This window comes from Anabrus simplex, chromosome 5 (genome assembly GCF_040414725.1).
Source record: "Anabrus simplex isolate iqAnaSimp1 chromosome 5, ASM4041472v1, whole genome shotgun sequence".
Classification (NCBI taxonomy): domain Eukaryota; kingdom Metazoa; phylum Arthropoda; class Insecta; order Orthoptera; family Tettigoniidae; genus Anabrus; species Anabrus simplex.
In genome coordinates this window covers 284,198,010-284,218,011 of record NC_090269.1, presented here as the reverse complement: position 1 = coordinate 284,218,011, position 20,002 = coordinate 284,198,010, and the positions used below count along the sequence as shown (strand labels likewise).

The following is a 20,002-nucleotide window of genomic DNA, read 5'->3' as shown; positions in this document are numbered from 1 at the left end:
AAAACAGCAGCTATCATTACAGAAATGTGCATGGAAGAAAGGGCGAAAATTGTATCACATTTGCACATTAATGCATTTTCTGTTGCTACTGATGGTAGTAATAAAGGCGACTGGAAAATATATCCTATTTTTGTGACAATTTTTAGGCCTGAACTGAATGAAATTCAGAATTGTCTACTCTCTGTGTCTAATTTAGAAGGGGATGCTACTGGAGCTAACATTGCCAATCGTTTGCTCTCAACTTTTCAGGAATTCCTCATTCCATTAAAAAATTGCTTAGCTCTTGGTACTGATAATGCTCCAGTAATGGTAAGATTAAAGAATGGTGTGGCAGGATGTTTGAAGCGGGAAAATAGTAACATAATCATCGTAGGTTGCTCTTGTCACCTAATTAATCTTGCTGCAGAGAATGGTGCAGCGTGCTTGCCTGTAAATGTAGATGAAAGCATAACTGATATATTTTATTATCTGGAAAGGAGTGCAAAATTGTAAGAAAAGTTCAGAGATTTTCAGACTTTACACAACACAGAGATCAGGAAAATTCTGAAGCATGTGCCTACTCGATAATTATCGCTAAGAAGGTGTTTAGATAGGATTTTGCTGCAGTGGGACTCTTTGGTTACTTTATTCAGGAGCAAAATTGTGAATAAGGATTCTCAGACGGGAACTTCGAAGACTTACAAAATTCCTAAGCACAGTCTAAGTGCAGATGTGTCTTGTTTGTCTGAAAACGTGAAGCATTGTCATAATATTTCACCACACTTTGCAGTTAAAAGGACAACCCAGTCATGAGTTTCACCCAAAAAAAAAAAAAAATTACTGATGACACTAAGAGCCATGCTTTGTCACGTGAAAAACGACTGTTCTTGTTCCTTTCATCAAGTTTACATAAATCTTTTTGCCTTTTTCTTTTGAGAAACCAAATGTAGCTCTTCAGTCAAGTATGCCGCACATCCACTTATTGAAGTCAGTTTTGGAGGAACTATTGAAGAATGTGATGGCAAGGTTTGTGAAATCACACATTATTAAAAGCTCCTCCTCTCTCCTTGATGTAGATTATCATACTCAAGCAAATTAAAAGGATGACTGTGATTTGATGATAGGGAACTCCACGTTTGTTTTGGTGAATACTTTGAAGTCTGAGGAAAAGTGCATATTCTTTAAGTCTGTTAGAAAGTGTTTCTCTTCATCATGTGACTACATGGTACACAAATTTCCATTCAAAGATTAAGTTTTAATTAATGCAGAAGTTGCAAATATTTCTGCTATAAGTAAGGCTTCATTTTCTAGCCTTAAATTTTTCATTAATAAGTTTCTGAACATTCTGACTAGTGAAATGGAACATTTAGATAAAGAATCTGATATTCTGCACTTCCAGTTCTGTAACTTTCAGCTCGAAGAAACAGACCTGGCAAAAGGCAGAACTCATGTTCAGTGGACATTGGTAGGTCAGATGAAATCAGCTGATGGTGTGATTAAATGTGACAGACTCTCTAAGGTGATGCTCGCTATTTTATCAATTCCACATAGCAATGCAGAATGTGAAAGGTTTTTTTTAGCAGAGTCACAAAGACAAAAACACAGTTCAGATCCTTGCTGTCTGAACAAACTTGGGAGAAACTTTTAACCTTAAAATCAGTTCAGCAAGGAAGTGCTTTGAGCAAAAACTTAGTTACGAGTTTCTGAAGAGGGATAAGTCAGCTACGGGTGTGTTGAACAACAATTAGTCGTAATGTGTTCAGCATGTTGAAGGATGACAAGTCACATGTTCCTAAAGTTAAGGTTTGTCCAGTATTTAGTATTCACATATAAATAATGAAAAATATGTATACTGTATATAAGCCAAATAGAGTTGTTAATGTATTGAATTATAATGAATTAGACATGTCCTGCCATCAGTGCTGTGTCATAATATGTCGCGATTCACTGCCAAATTTCTCCTGATTTTTACTTTTGAAAGTTGGCATGTCTGGAGATGTCTCTATCTGTTTGTTTGTTTGTTTGTTTGTTTGTTTGTTTGTTTACAGGATGGTAATTCTTAATTAAATGATTCTTATTTTGTAGCTAACCTCAGTGTCCTTCTGGTCCAGCATCTTCCAAAATCCACAGCAACTGAAGGAACATTAATCAAATTATAATGTTATTTATCTTGCTTGGTATTTTCTGTTGGAATCAAACTTCTTCAGTTTCACTGTTAACTCTTTTTACTGTACATCAGAGTTTCAGCACGAGAGAAGATTTATTTCGGAAATAAATGTTGGTTCTGAAATAACTGTTGGCAAAGTTAACTATAAGAGACAACATTGATCAACATGAAAAGGAGAAATGGGGAAATAATGATAATTGGCCTTAACCCAGCTACATCTGGAAAATACAAGGATGATGATTCTGCCTTTATTTAATGCATAATAAAATGACATTATCAGAGTACTGAATCAAGAAATAATTTGTCTCCATGTATAAATTTATTATAATAACAGTTACATCACAACTAAAATCAAAGAAAGATATTCTTTGTAAGTAAGAACTAAAGTATCGATATGTAGCTTAATATACTTAGAATGAAATAGTTCATACTTAAATGAGCAGATATAAAGTATAAAACATGGGGAGAATCTAAATAAGATAGTAACATTGTGCACTAAAAGGCTACAGGCACTTATTTAAATATATACATAATATATTTGGTAATATTACAAACAACTTATGTCATTTTATTAGTTTGTTGGTACTGTACATCTTTTGTTCCATCCATCAAAAGTTTGTAATGTCTTTACAAAACTTACTTTATTTTTCAAAATACATACTCAACTTTGTGATATTAGACAAAATATTTATCAATTGATTTTGCCCATGATTCTTTTCTGGTCAGATCAGTTAAAATAGTAAAAAAATCAGTGATTTGTCTTACTGACTAGAAATTATAGTGTTAGTATTCCGAGATAAATAAAACCCTACTAGCAGGGTGACCATACATTTCATTCTTCAAGCATTTTTTAAAATAAAAATTATTTTTCTACAACATTTTGATAGCAGATAGCTATGTAAAGTTTACTGAACTTTTATTATACATAAACTTGTTGCAAATAGCAAATAAATGAGTTTTTATTTCTCCTTATTTCAGCAACTTTTTCTAGATATCTTGATTATGTTTGATGAGTTCACAAAGGTAGAGCATATCATTACTTCATCATTACCATTTTAAATTCAATAGTGTTTCTGGCTATTGAGAAAAATAATATTTTTAAATTACAGTAATTTACAGTGCTGATTTGAGCAGTGATTAATTGAATGTTGTTGAATAAAATTAGAAGTTGTATGAAGACTGCATAAAAGTTACTAAAATGTTGACATAATTATCTTGTATTTCATAATTAAATGTAACCTTTAGTACTTTATTGTTGTAACTGCAATATCAAAAAATCAAAATACACTACTTACCGTAAGTAGTTCTCATGATACCATATTTTTGAAAATGTTTTGAGAACAGATGTCCCATTTTGGACCTTCACAAATATGGTCACCCTGCCTATTAATCACTTTCCCTGTTCTAAGTAAATACACAATATCTTGTTTCATGTGTATTGTGTGTGCTAACTGTGGGAAATCATACAGACATCATGTAAAATGTCTTCACCAACAAAATTTCTATCCTTTACTTAAAATAGCACATTATCACATTCTTTTATTCCCAGTGTCTAAACAGCAGCAACTGGTTGAAGCACTCTTATGGGTGGGCAAACTAGATAAAACTACCAGATACTTACTCACTGTCTATGAGCTGGGATAGTTAAATGGTTCATTATTCTACAGCTCTAAGAAACAAAAATCAAAATATATCTACATTACTGTATACAAAGCATGTCTTCTTTCCATGGGTGCTGAATCAGCAGAAGACAAGTGCTTCCAAGATTTGAACACTAAAACCTTTTGTAATTTTGGTATGGCAACTCTATGAATTCTGGTATTTTTAAGGGAATTAATTACTATCAAGTGCAAGTTGATTTTAGCCATTCATGTTGACATATCACTTTAACACTGACACACTAAAACAGACCTAAAGAACTTGATCAACATGAAATTTAACAGTTTCACATACAGATGTTTGCTGTCATTATCAATAAAATGTCAACAGTCAACAGTTTAATGAATCTTTGTGCTCAACACGCCAATATTGTAATTATTGTTCACTCTTAACAGGCAGCAGTCCAAACTACTTTTAAAATATTTTCTATGAACTTTTAAAGCTATGCAACTGAGTGACTCTAAAAGGATAAAAAGCACCATGTTGGACAAGTGTTGTGATACCAGTACATACACACATATATATTTCTGCACACTATGATTGTGTACCTTTAAATATAACCTTTTGATTTATATATTTTATCTTTTACATCTTTAATAGGTACATCAAAACAACGTAGCTCTAGAATTAAAATGAAACAATACAAAAAAATTAAGATGCAATTCATATTTCTACATTTAAACATTACATCTCTTTCACATAAACTTTCCATGATGCTAGTAATAATTTCAATATTCTATGATACGCTCATTCATTAAAAGATATGATTTAAACTGAGCCCTTATAGGTCTACACATGTACAATATCTCAGTAAATAGTTCTCTATGAATTAAGAAAATTAAGTTATAAGCAGTAGGATTGATACTTGTAAAACATTTTCATAAGGGTAACTTAAACTTTGTGCTAGCAAAAATTTGTAAGCAATTTCCAACCCAACTTTTTATATATAAGTTACCCTAACATTTAACACAATAATTTGCATCCTATGACAGTTAACTTAAAATGTTCTTTCAATGTCTAGTAAATAGGGAGGTTTACAACTGACACATAAAGTAGTTTTAAAACTTCTAAAATAACAGCAGACGAGATACTGGTATGTAAAGTAACCATACAAAAATAGGCACAATTCATATAGCTGAGGCCTCTTTATGTAGAAATGCAGATGCTGCAGTCAAACATCAGTAAAAATAGGCCAACAAGATCCAGCTTACTGTAAGGGCTACGACAACCATTCTTTATGCTCCAGATAACAGTTTTCGTATTCAAGTCGTACTTTTTGTATTCAATTTCATTTTTGAGCTTTTACAAATGGCTGAGAAATTCTGCGTGCAATGGGCATTAGTCAATTTAGATAAGATACGCATGCCAAACTGCTTGTGCAAGCCACTCAACAGTATACCAAACCAAACAATGCCCTGCCAATTGAGCTGTTTAACAGATGACTGCTTCAGATATTGGGTTCTCAGTTATATTAATGGCAGATGCAGACCAATGAGGTGCAGCTGTCTGAGTTTGCAGCTTTTTAGCAATGTCTAATTCTTCCAGAGAAGCTCGACGGAAGTCAGCCATTTTGTTCTCGGTCAAAGGTGCAACTGAAACAAAAGTAAATATAAACACTGAACACTCTTACTTGAGTAGAAAACATGCAATCATCCACACACACACGCACGCACGCGCACACACACACACACATACAAACACACACATTGATATATCACAGAATATTTTCAGACAAAAGCTGCAAAAGGAAAGGACTGCACAGAGGAAATAGTATTTACAGCAACATTTATGAAGCATCATCACAACCATCTACAACATAAGGTTAGAGTTGAGAATTATTAATCCACAGTACTGTAGAACCAATGAGCCAATGGAAGTAAACGTAGTATAGCGTAACCAAGGTTTCACAGCCCTTCGAAGGGCTTATGGATATCACCGTCGTTATTTTAAGAGTTTCCTCAATCAGAAACTTTCATAGAGTATGTATGTGTTACGTATGTATGTGTATGTTATCATGTTTTCTTGATAAACCACAATTCACCATTTTTCTCATATTAGCAACAGAGTACAACAACTGGGCCTGATAATAACAGCAAAAGACCAAGTGCAATTGTACAGGTGGGAGTAAAGTACAACTGACTCTAAACTGTAAGCCTGTTGAACAAGTAAATGATTTCAAATATCTGGGTTTCCTGATTTCGGCCTCAAAAATGTTGGTCTCAGGTGATATTGCTGCCCAGATTAGCAGTTCCCTGGCAGCATTTATCAACTTTAAGTGGTGTTTGTGGAAAAGAAAAGCTATCAGGCTGAAGACCAAAATGAGGGTTCATACTGGTGCTATTACTCCGATTCATCTGTATGATTTCAAATCCTAGACCTGTGAGCTGCAGTCCTGCATAAGCTGGAGGTATTTCAAATGTGGTAGTTAAGCATATTTCTTGACATCCCACTTTTAGACTGTTGGTGGAATTCACAGATTAGAAGTTTTTATCAACCAGTCATCAAAGACAAAATTAGGGAGTTTCAACTTTGTTGTTTTGGACACATCTGCAGGATGGAGGAAACTGCTGTCTTCATGGTTGGAAAATTGCATGCAGTGCTCCAAAGAAAATGTGGGTCAGCCCAATACAAATATAGGCCAAGCAATTGAGGTCAACAAGAGAACAACAGAAGGAAGCACCCCAAAAACAGACTGAACTTGGAGACATCAAGAACATGCTTGCTATGGCCACCACAGAAAGAGTAGGGGTGCCCTACCAGCTTAGGTCCCAATTTCCTACTAGTTCTAGAGCAAATTACTGACCAATTGTTTCTCACCTACAAAAATATATCATCAAAATTGTTCTCTTCTTTCCATTTTAAGAAATCTATCACACTTTTCTATACATGGACCTCCCTCTAACAGAAAGAACAAGCTAAGAACTCAGTACATCATATTATGTGCAAGTTCTATCTGCAAGAGTGTAAGTGTAAAGGCATGTAAGGTACAGGTGCACAAGAGCATATATGTGGAAAACTCATCTAGTAGGCCAGGTCAAGATTCGCAATAGGTGAGAGATTAGTGTAACTATTAGTCCATTAGCTTCAAATTACTTGAACCAAATTTCGCTCTTAGCCAACTCTTACTTTGATTTAAAGTTTCACTTTTCACGTACCATGTGATAAGTTTTTATTATTAAAAACAGAGGTAGTGTATTCGAATTTCATAGGAAAGAATAAAATGGTGTAGAACATGCACAACGTTTTATAAATGTTACGGATAAACTTAGTGAACATACTCGCAGAGTGTTCTTATTATTTAATATGAATTAAAAAACATAATATATTGCAGTCACAAGGCAACTAAGCATAAAATTACAAAATTTAGGATTTAGGCTGAAGCCTATGCGGCTCAAGCTGCAGCGCATCGGCCTCTCACCACTGGGTTCCGTGGTTCAAATCCCGGTCACTCCATGTGAGATTTGTGCTTGACAAAGCAGAGGCAGGACAGGTTTTTCTCCGGGTACTCAGGTTTTTCCTGTCATCTGTCATTCCAGCAACACTCTCCATTATCATTTCATTTCATCTGTCAGTCATTAATCACTGACCCAGAGGAGTGCGACAGGCCTCGGCAGCCGGCACAATTCCTATCCTCGCCGCAAGATGTGGGCTTCATTCATTCCATACCTGACCTGGTCAATGACTGGAGAACAGGTTGTAGGTTTTCATTTTCAGGATTTAGGCTATTAACTAGTTTTACATTGTGCTGAAAACTATATCCTGAGTAAACAAAAATTGTTGAATTTGTATTTCATTTGAAACATTTTAGGACCTAATAAACAAAACGATATCTGGAGAATTTGCAGCAATCACAGCATACGAACATTTTACAACAAACCAAAATGTCACAGCAATAATATGAAATAGATAGCTGAGATGGTTTGGGCATTCTTATCCTAACAATGATAATGATCTAATACATGCAGTTCTGATTGGACAACCAGATGGACAAAGACCTTTGGGCAAGGCCAGGACTTCACTGGATTGATAACAGTAATTGAAATACCTCCAAAACAAACAGTTAAAGATTAACCAATAGTACATGACGTTAAATTGTAGTATTGATCTACATCAGGGCCTCTCAAACGCCCAAAATCTCACGCGTGCAGAGCGAGGCGCAAGAGCTCCGTGCACTGTGCATCGGTGCCGCTCGGTGCCGCTCGGATCAACGCTTCGTCTCTGGGCTACTCGGCTATGCTCGGCTCTACTCGGCTATACTCGGCTCAACTCAGCCCGGATTTGGAGCACTACGGCGTAAGTGGGGGAGAGGGAGACAGGCGGAGCGAGCGAGACAGGCGTGAGGAAAGAGAGAGTTAGCGCTATTGCTCCAAATCGAGGAGTGGGGGGTCTGCACTCTGGTCAACCAAGCCAAGTCGTCTTTTGCACCGTGCACAGTGCATGCACCACGCGCATGCACCCTGAGAGGCCCTGATCTACATCATGCTAGCCAACATAAAATTATTTGTGTGTTTTAGGATGTAGGTCGGCTAAAGCAATCTGTTTATGAGCCTGTCACATGTACATGGTCTGGTAAACTTTGAACCTGTTCCAGTTCACCTCCATCTGCAGTATATTGTATATTTCATCAATTAAAGGCAGAATATCAGCACTAAATCAAGCAAGATAAGGAAAATATATAGAGAAAGAGTGACTTAATTAGGCAAGGATGGAATAAATACATACGGTACATAATTTGAGTAAAATGACACCAAAAGAAATAAACATTTCAATGTCATGTTTTTATGAGCAACACAGGAAGAAGAGTGAAAATATTTATTTTTGTCATCAATTTTAATTTACTATCTACATTGTGCCAGTTATCCAACATGGACTCACAACTTGGGTAAGACTTGCCCAAAATACACAGTGTGTTAGCAGAGTCAAGCTATAAGGTTCAGAAGGCGTAAGGAGTCTTTCATTTGCTGTTTTTCCTGATCTTTTCTGACCCATGCTATAATATTTAGCAGGTTTAAGGAGCCTTTCATATTTTTGTTTTTCTTGACCGTTTCTGACCCATGCAATAAGATTTAGCAGGCTTAAGGAGCATTTTATTTTTCTTTCTTGACCCTCTCCTGTCTTTACCCCAAAATTTAATTCATAGAAGGATCAAACTTTTAACTTTTCTCCTTCTGTTATATTCAGAAAGACTGATAAGCTTATTGCTAAAATAACTACCACCATCACATACAGCCGATTTCATTTATTATTACGTGTTCAAAATATGATTGTACTCTGCCATGCCAGGAACTACTCCTTGTTTACATCCGGTCTTTATCATCCAGGTCTGTTGCCAGGCAAGAATATATGTAGGTATTACCACATGCCCACTACTTAACTCAATAAAATGCTTATGTTGTCCTTCTCAGAAGATTCTGTTTGGACTGTGATCACAATAACATCATGTTCACAAATGAGTATGCAATTTAGTTGTTCAGTCCTGCTGCTTCTGCACTAACGAGACTAGCCCCTGCATGATCAAAACACATTCCTTTCTGAATTCAACCTACGATTTTTGCATTTGTAGCATTCACAAATTCTTCTCTCAAATCTATCTTGTCCTGCTGATTATGCCAAGCCCACTGAAATATACAAACCAACAAAACCTAGTGTTAGGTACTAGAAATACTCATACCTCAATCACTTTCATATTGTCAAAGCCAAGGATGAGACTGAGACAGAAAAAATGAAAGTAACAAACTTTATTTAAACCATACCAGGAGACATAGTGCACTCTCTACACTGTATCTCACCAGTAATGGATCCCAGTGGTCTTCAGCCAATTATATAGAAATATAATTACTGAACTGCCTTTTAAGCGATTTCTGAATAGAATTTTCAAGTCAGTACCTTATGTACATGGTGGGCCATAAGTTGTGTTACCCTTTTTGTTTCATAATAATGCTCTAATATTAACATTGCAGGAAAGAGTTGCATGCATCAATTCAAACTGGAAAGTCTGTTTGTGATGGTGGTCAACATGAGTTCGTATTCCACTGAACAGCATTTGGTTGCTGCAGTGCGGATGCACGAGGGACCCAATATTAATATGACAATGGTGGACATTATGAATCGTTCCCAAGAAATATTTGAAGTTCCACCGCCCCTGAACTTGGCATACCCCTGACAACAATGTGATGTCATATAACGAAAGATTTAGGCCTAAAACCATTTTGACTACTGCCTGCTAACGAACTGAGTGATGCTGAAAATATGGAGTAACTCTTATGACCTGTGGATTCTTCAAATACTCTACCATGTTGATAGAAAATGCTCAAAAGCAGTCAAGGATGTATGCAGGTATACCACATGCCCATTACTTAACTCAGTGTGATGCTTATGCTGCCCTTCTCTAAAGATTCAGTTTGGAGGGTGATCTAGTGTTGGCTACCGAGTGTATGATTCGAAGCAGTGTATCGATTCATTCAAGTGTCCATGTGAATCGAGGCACAGAAATGATGAGCTCATGGCACACGATTCAGCCGACTCGCAGCAGACAGTGCTGAATGGCTCGCTCACGAATTAGTGAGACAACACACACACGGTTCATAATCGACACACAGGACATGTCCAATAACGGACCATTTATATTGGTATTACACTGGACATTGATGGGAACATGAACTTCTGCTGCAGTGAGACGTACAGATCCATAGCACACTGAAAGAATTGTACGCTATAACGGACTCCCGCTACCAGGTCATTTGAAAATAATACCCACTTGCATTCACTGTCCTCTTCTTACAGGGAGGTTTAAATAATATTTGAATTTATTTGCAGTGTTGAAAAGATAGTTAAAATATAATTCCAAAGTACCTAGTAAGTACTGTAGGTAGGCTATTAGGTTATTCTATTTATTAGTTTAATGAATCTTAGCATTATAACCTAGTTGATATTCAACAATTAATTCAACTCAGCTCTCTAGCCTATGACATGACTACGAGTAATGCTCATGTTACCTGAAAATGATCTGTTTTATATTGGGTCGAGCCGCTCAGTATTCTCTAGATTCGTATGTCACATCACTGCACAATATTTCAATCATCAAATCACCACTGGTGTACGTGGACAGTAAATACATGAGCCGTCTGACGCAATAACTAAACTACAAAGACGTTGAATCAGAAAACCGTAAATACAGTGAAACTTCCAAGTTCTTTGAAATCATTTAAGAAAAGACTACGCTGATAGGAAATTTGCCACCTGGGCGACAGCACCAAATGGAGATAATTGATGACTGTGTGTACAGATATTTTTTCATCTAATTCTGTATACTTATTTCATGGAGTTGTCACTGTGGGGGAAAGGCTTTGTAACATCAAAACTTGATGCAAAGAGGTGTCTGCAGGAGAAACCTGAATCTGAAAGCTGGATGACGCATAGGAAAGCAGTTCATAGAACGAAGACCAGATGGCAGCAGCGAGTGTTGAATGCTGTCGGTATCAGTTTACACTACACAGATGTAATAGGAACAGTGACTCTAATGTGCCATGAATTGGATTGCTGTATCGATTCATTAATGTGAATGGAATCAAGTGAATTGATTCAGTAAAATGAATCGAATATCCCATCACTAGCATGATCGCAATAACATTATGTTTACAGATGAGTGCACAATTTACTGAAGTTCAATTATATTTCACAGTCTAATCCATATCAGAAAGAAAGAAAGCATGTTCATTGAGCCATGTGATGTTTGTCAAGGAAAAAGGACATCTCCCATTCTGCTTTTCCTCAGTAAGCAGGGTTGTGTTGAAGCACAGCTCATAGAACTCCACATAAATTTTATCTATCTCTTTAACAAGTGCTTCACTCGCGTTGTGTTATTCTGCTGCCAAATATGTGTGCCCAGTGCGATATAGATTCTGTCATACCAAACATGTGCATTACAAGATATTAGAATCATTCCGTATTGACAGTTTTCACTTTACAAAGGTGAAAAATTGAGTGTTATCCTCCTAATTCAATACACCACTCAAGACAGTTTTCACTTTACAAAGGTGAAAAATTGAGTGTTATCCTCCTAATTCAGTACATCACTCAATTTTTCACCTTTGTAAACATGTGGATCTTATCAAGACTTGTCGAATCATCACTGGTTGCCTACAGCCTACGCCTTCGGTAAAACTGTACTGACTTGCCAGGATTGCACCTCCTGACATTCACTGGGAGATAGCATCAAAGAGTGAGAAGAAAAAAGTTGAATCTCACCCTCTGTATGATCACCAGCCAGCTTGTCCATGTTTGATTTCAAGGAAAAATTTCCTCAGAATAACAGAGGCTCTCGTAGGGACTGCACACCTAGCCCGAATTTGTAAGTGGTGAGGGGGGTTCAAATGCTCAGAAGAATGGCTGACTCCAATCGAAGAACTACGTCCTGGTCATACAGAAGTTTGACTAACGGAGAAATCTCTCAATAGATTGCGCTCAGGTGTTACAAGATGCAAATCTAACCTGTTAAGTGGAATTTTTTGCGTAGACTCACTGTTATGTGATTGTGGTTCTCCACAGACAATGCCTCATCTTCACCAATGCAAAATGTGTTCAACTATATGTACTATTTGAAGACCTCATGCTGGCAACACCTGAGTCCCTGAAAGTGGCTAAATACTGGTCAGCAACCACATAAATTTGTTCTTCTGTCAACTTCTGTAGTCTTCTTAGACCCTTCCATTGTGATACGTCATTTCTGAAGACAGTCTTCACCTTATGGAGCCAACACAGCATCTACTTTTCAAAGCAACATACTCAACAGGAAGTCACCCATATAGTCCAGATCTATCACAATGGAACATTTCTTTCCACTTTTAATTTTTTTTAAATTACTGTTATGTTGTTATATATTTGTCTTTTGTTCTACAGTTTGTATTTATGTGTGCTTTTTTTTAAAAGTAGTTTTTTTCGTCATACCGAAACAGATAGATTTTTTGGCAACGATGGGATACGAAGGGGCTAGGAGTGTGAAAGAAGCAGCCGTGGCCTTAATTAAGGTACAGCCCCAGCATTTGCCCGGTGTGAAAATGGGAAACCACGGAAAACCATCTTCAGGGCTGCCGACAGTGGGGTTCGAACCCACTATCTTCCATATACTGGATACTGGCCGCACTTAAGCGACTGCAGCTACCAAGCTCGGTATATATATATATATATATATAGAAAAAAGATATAGATATTTCAAGGATATATATATATATTAGTGCTTCTGATACGATAAATAAATAAAATCTATCTCTTTGCTTATCAGATGGTGTTATGTCGATTTAAAATCAGGAATATAATACTCAGGTCATTTTTATGCAACTTTCTGTTAACTATACCACAGACAAAGGAGACTAATGTTGTCTTGATGGAGCACAACACATCTTTTATTTTTATTGAAAGATTTAATGTGATTTCCCCAAATAGCAGCCGTTCCCTTTGTACCGATTATCTGCTTGCATGGCGGTAGCTTACAGTACTGTGTTTTTCTCTATATAGATTAAAATCACATTCCAAATATGCAACCTTTAGATTTCACTATTTGGAAGTTTATAAGAACACTAGCATGATAACCATGCTTCGCTACAACTTCAAAATGAAAGTTTTTATTCAATTTTTACATTTTGGAGAGTCCATTGTCAGATGAGCCTATAAAATATGTCCTCAGTTTGTATGTCAAAAAGTTCTGGGGGAATGATTATTTATTTTATAATCTACTACTCACTGAACCTCGTACGGAAGAATTTGAATTTTTTAAACCATATCTGATTTAACATTTAGGATGTAAACATGACCAAAAGGTGAAATTTTGATTTTGTATGTCGAACAGTAATGGAGGAATGAATACTTTTTTAAGGGGTGAATGTTTTGGAATATTTATCAACAACTAGGACATAGAAGACAACCCTTCATAAGAAAATTTAAGTTTGTTCCTGAAACGGTTTCGGAAGAATGGATATTGTGTTTATGAGAGTCATCCACCATCTAACCCCCTTAGGGGAGAAATGCTTTGAAGTATACAGTATTTTACATCTAGGACATAAAAGAAGACCCTTCTCGTAAAATTACAACTTTGTACACCAAACCGTTTTAGAAGGATGAATTTTCTTTCTTTTTTTTGCTAGTGGTTTAACGTCGCACCGACACAGTTAGGTTTTATGGCGACAATGGGATAGGAAAGGGCTAGGAGTTGGAAGGAAGCGGCCATGGCCTTAATTAACGTACAGCCCCCCAGCATTTGCCTGGTGTGAAAATGGGAAACCAAGGAAAACCATCTTCAGGGCTGCCGACAGTGGGATTTGAACCCACTATCTCCTGGTTGCAAGCTCACAGCTGCGCACTCCTAACCGCATGGCCAACTCACCCGGGAATAATTTAATTTACGGAGCTAACCTCGTTTGACACTTTAGCGGTGGAACGTTTAAAAATATTTCCTATTTAACACCTAGGATTTAAAATATATACCGCTATTTGGAATTTTGTCTTTATACGTTAAAACCGTTTTGTAGGAAGGAATTAATATATTTGTTTTTGGATCAAAACCCCTATTTAGCTCTCTTGAGGGGCTGTTTCAAACCTTCTGTTATTTAACACCTAGGATATCATTTGACATTTTAACTTCGTAATTCAAACAGTTTCATATAAATGTATATTTTTGTTATCATTCCTACTTGCCCAGTCAAAACCCCTTAGCGGTGTATTGTTTAAAGTCCACTTCTTATTTATCATCACAAAAAGAATTCAACTCCTTTTACACCCCTCTTAAGTTGATTCCCACCTCCAACAAAAAGTGCTGTTTCTTTATTTTTAAAGGATATCCCAAATACCAATTTTCACATCCAGAACATCCTTTTTCTTGTGATATAAGAATCCTCATACAAAGAAATAAACTCATTTTTCAATTCATTTACCCACCCTTAATTGGATTTTCCAAAAACAAAAGAATATGTTTCTTTATTTTTAAAAAAATATTCCAAATACCAATTGTCTATAATATCTTCAGATATTGAGATACCAATATCCTAATAAGAATAACATGTTACCTTTTTGCGATATACTCATTAAAAATTATTTTTTTCGAAAACAAACAAATGCGTGTTACTTTTATTTTAAAAAGATATTAAAAATACAAATTTTCATGTCTGTAATGTGTTAAGTTTTTGAAGTACTGTATACTACGCTCATTTTAAAAATTTACCCCCTTTAACACTTCCCCTTAAGTGGATTTTCAGAAAACAAATTATGTGTGTTCCTTCACTTTTACAGGAGATTCCAAGTACCAATTTTCACGTCTGTAACATGTTACGTTTTTTGAGATATACTCATTTTAAAAATTCAACCCTTTGTCATTACCATTCACCACCCCTTAAGTGGATTTTCCTGAAACAAAAAAAATATGTATTTCTTTATTTTTAAAGCAGATTACAATTGCCAATTTTCATGTCTTTAAACTATTCAGTTTTTGAGCACTCCCTTAGCGATGGAATATCCGAAAATCCTTAGTGAGTACCAACATTGTAATATGAATGTACCCCAAAATGTTATTTGTTTATGTCCAGTAGTTTTGGTTCGGCGATGATGAATCAGTCAGTCAGTCAGGACAAGTTTTATATATATACATTCTAACAAGATACCCGTGCTTCACTACGGCTTTAAAATGAAAGTTATTATTCAAAGTTTTACATTTTGGGGCAGCATAATGATCCTGGAAAATGAGTCCCATCACCTCTCAATGGATTGTCATATCCTATAACAACCTACTGTATAACCCTACGTGCACTCCTTTTATTTCTGTGTCAGTTATTCATAGTGTTCTACGGAGCAAAATACTGATTTAATTGAGAGATGACCTTCAGTACCTCTCATCCAGAAATAATCACCAAACAAGGTCTTTAACTAATTCCTTGCTAAGTTTTCGAGCCCATCACACTACTTCAACTCAGAATAATATTTTTTCACAGTCATAACAGCCCAAGAAGGATAATTCCATCGGGTAGGAGAAGGATGAGGAAGCTGAAAACCTTGCTCTTTCAGCAATTCTGCACGATGTGAAAAACGAGAGAAGAATTTGTGAAAAACAGATAAATTGCATATGAACAATTTCATCTCTTTTATAGTTTTCGGAGCATGAAGAAGAACTGAATTGAGTTTTTTAAATTTTTATTTATTTATTTATTGATAAATAGGGTTCCAGAGAGCAAGAGCTCTGTCAAGAGGAACAATACATAGATAATCACAACAATGGCGGATTAACGCATAAGGTCTAAACGTGAAAGAGTAATTATAGTGGTTTTACATATACTTTAAGTATCACAATTCACCTAATGGATAGGATTATATTAAGTGGATTATTATCAGAGTAACAATACAGGAGGAACAACTTTTTGACTTTTAAGATTTGGAAATGGAAATATCAGAGAAATAACTGTTACACATTTATATTGCCTAACAGGTATTTCTTAAGCTTATTACGAAATGGCACAGTTTTAGAGATGATTGCTATGCTGTCAGGAATGCTGTTATATTAAGATATTAGTAAGTGTTGCACTCCCTTAGTGCCAAACCTTGTTGTATAATTTTGATGAACATGTAATTTATTTTTTTGCCTTGTTTTATATGAATGGATGTCAGTGACTTTAGGAAATTCAGAGTTGGTGAACATTTTATTATGCAAGACTTTATGGATAAGAAGTGATGCATTTAATGAGATTAATTTCTTAAGAGGTAATATATTTGTTTCAGAGTACATTTTATTTCGAGAATATAGTTGATGAAATCCATACATAAATCTAATAACTCTGTTTTGTAAGACCTCCAAAGTATTTAAGTTATTTTGGATTGCTTTGCCCCAAATGAAACACAAGTAAGAAAGTCGAGATTGTATCATTGTGAAATAAATTAGATGAAGAGTGTCAATTGTTAGTAGGTACTTAATCTTGCCAATGATACCAACCAAGACAGAGATTTTATTTTTTACATTTAATATATGTGGTGTCCAGGAGAGGGCGCTATCAATTATTAGTCCAAGATATTTAACTTCTTTAACCCATTGCAACTTCGTAGTGCCAAATAATATATTTGTAGTTGCATTTAGGTCATTTTGTGATTTATCGAACATCATACAGACAGTTTTTGAGTAATTGGCTGTTAGAAGATTTTTTCTCAGCCATTCATCTAAGATATGACAGTCATGCTGGATATCTGCAACTATTTCATCTTCAGAATTTGATGAGTAGAAAAGTGAAGTATCATCTGCCAAAAGTGATATTTTACCCTTAAAAGAACACAGGGCTATGTCATTAATATATATGAGAAACAAAATTGGACCCAATATGGAACCTTGTGGTACACCAAAGCAGATCTTTTGCAGTTCGCTTTTATTCATGCCAATCTGAACATATTGTTGTCGATTTGATAAGAAATCCTTAAACCAGAGCAGTGAAGGACCTCTCACACCTGCCTTTTCCAGTTTGTATATCATAAGTTCGTGGCTAACAGTATCAAAAGCCTTTTTTAAGTCAATAAACAACCCAGCAGTCTTGTAACCTTTATCAATATAATTTTGAAGCTCAATTATAATGTCCATTAAGGCAGGATTTACCCCAGCCTTTTCTCTGAAGCCATATTGAAATCTGGAAAAATAATTGCATTTTTCGAGATAACTAATAAGCCTAACTTTGACAACAGTTGATGGGCGTAACAATGTACGAAGATGGCATGAGGATAAGACTGTCTGACAATTGCCTGGACACTTCCTTTATGACCAGACATTCCTGTAGCTCCGTCATACATCTGATATACGAGTCTGGTATCATCAATGTTCCATTCTTTCAGAACTGAGATTATGACATCAGCTAAACCACTAGCAGTCTTATCAGCAAACACGTCATAAAAGCCTAGAAACTGCTCTTCGACTTTACCATTAACACAATACCTCACAATAATACTTAATTGTGATTTAACAGAGACATCTGTAGTTTCGTCAGCTTGAACAGAAACAAATTCAGCTAATTCTATCTCTTTTCGAATACGTTTCTGAATGGCAACAGTAACAGCTTTAATCAAATCATTTTATATGTCACTAGAAGTACCTTTGAAGACATTTTCTGATTCTAAATGGTCTTTCATGAAAGATTCCTCCTCCAAAGCCAGTAAGTCAAGAGTAGCCAAGTAATTCCCTTTATTAAATGAACATAAAGAAGAACATTGAGTTTCTCGATGATCCCTGAATGGCAATTCCTGAATACTTAAGTGGCAAACAACGTCTACTAATCTGCTGACCATTTTCCTATGTTTTGAAACCATTTCATTGTGTTTAATGGCCTGTAGTCTCTGCCCCTCTGAAACGGCATGATCGATACGGCACCGCCCCAACATGTGAAATTTCTCGGCGCACTTTATATGATTCTCAGATGCCGCGTACTTTTTAGCTATTTTTCTCGAAATTGTTTATGGAGTTTACACCCATTCTGCACCAAGAATCTTCCCCGTCAACGCCAAACATCAAGCAATAAAAACACAATAACTTTTGTTCACGACCTTTACCAGTTCCACACAACCATTGATATTTATCATACCAGTTTTCTGAAATTTTCGAACAAATTATCCATCCTGTTGTGATAATGTTAGGTCAGGCCGTTTCCGTAAAGTTTTTATCGTTTTCTTTTGTTCTAAGAACAAGGAGGAAATACCATTGTTAAGATAGTACACAACTGAATCGAAGTCAGGATGTTAAATTCAGAAGCCATGATAGGCCTATCATCAATAAACACAAACTGCCATACGAGAAAACAAGAATTGCACTTTATATTTTCTCACCAGCAACTATTCACTTTTCCTTTACTGTATAATGAAAAATTAACACTTATGCCTATCACTTTGTTATAAGACACTAGCACACGCATACCCTATTAGCCACCTTGCTCTCACGTCTCACACCACATTCGTAACTTTGAAACTGAAACTGTTCGTTTCCGTTATAATGCCGTACCATAACAAATATTGGCGGGCAAGAAAATGCATGTACTCACTGCTCATATTACGAAGGCAGTGATATACTTGAAGGATTTTGGTGCTATCATTCATTTATTAGGTGTAAGTTTGCTATGTTTCGTATTTGAATATTATTATATCAGAATTTTATTTTTAGACGTGTCTTATAATAAAGTAAAGTAAAATTAATTACATTTAAAGCATGCCTGAGATGGTAGCCAATAAGAGCTGTCTACAGGGCGGAGCATTCTCGCTATAGGAAAGTAATAGTTCCACAGTCAGCACCTACAGATAGCGTTAGTGTTGCTCTATCTGAAAGCTTTGAGAATAAAGGGAAAAATATAGTATGCGAACCTTTTCTTGAACCCTGAGCTACATAGTGGTGAATGGGAACTAGGGCTCAAGAAAAAGTTTGCGTACTATACACAGAATGGACAGCGTCTACTTTTGTCTACGTGCTTTGTGTAACTGATGCGAGCCCGAGCATTGCCGAAGTGAGTCGAAAATAAGTAAACCGGGGAATACAATAATATCTTGTATTTGGAAATAATTAATGTTCTATAAAAATAATTGAATTTACTAGACAGTCTCTTGTTCACAAAATTTTAAGGGTACACGCTGTCTACCCTGTCTCCCCTGACGCTTTGCCCCTGCATATACCATTTTCACCACATCACAGCCCTAATACCAATCTTACATTTCTGGCAGTATCAGGAATCAAGCCGGGAACCTGAGGACGGTGGCTAATAGTGTTAACTATTACACTAAGAACATCACCAGATTCTATCAAATCAAAATCGGATGATCTTTTAAGAACAGAAAATGTTGTTCTTTGTTTAATAGTGTGTAGTTTTATTCCTTGTTCAATAACGTGTTTTGTTACAGGTATCTTTTAGAGTAATATTTATATTCAACTTGTGTGTTCAACAGACAAAAAAGCTTTTAAGTTACATTTAACTGAGTTGACACTGAAACTTAACAAAACATTCACAGGCTTGATTAGTTCTGAGTGAACTGCATAAATGACAACTGAAATATGCTTAAATTTCTCTCACGGAGAGCATTCAAAGGAACAATTCATCGCCACCCTAGCAGCATTTACCTTTGCTAACATATCATATTAAAAAGGCCAAAACTATTTTTTTCTTAAGACAGCACTATTGAATGTATACATGAACATTAATCTCATTT

The 20,002-nt window shown here is 35.9% G+C and overlaps 1 protein-coding gene across 7 annotated transcripts in view; it reads right to left on the bottom strand.

The window, feature by feature from the left end:
* Positions 1–2,729: 2,729 nt before the first annotated feature.
* The window catches only part of MESK2 (misexpression suppressor of KSR 2), a 666,835-nt gene continuing 649,562 nt past the window's right edge, over positions 2,730–20,002 (bottom strand). For 6 of the 7 annotated variants that reach the window (XM_067147420.2, XM_068227618.1, XM_067147418.2 and 3 more), the window contains one exon: positions 2,730–5,397. In XM_067147420.2, the coding sequence (XP_067003521.2) occupies positions 5,237–5,397 (161 nt within the window). In that variant the 3' untranslated portion in view covers positions 2,730–5,236. The remainder of the gene's footprint in view (positions 5,398–20,002) is intronic. The other variant, XM_067147421.2, reaches the window with a different exon arrangement.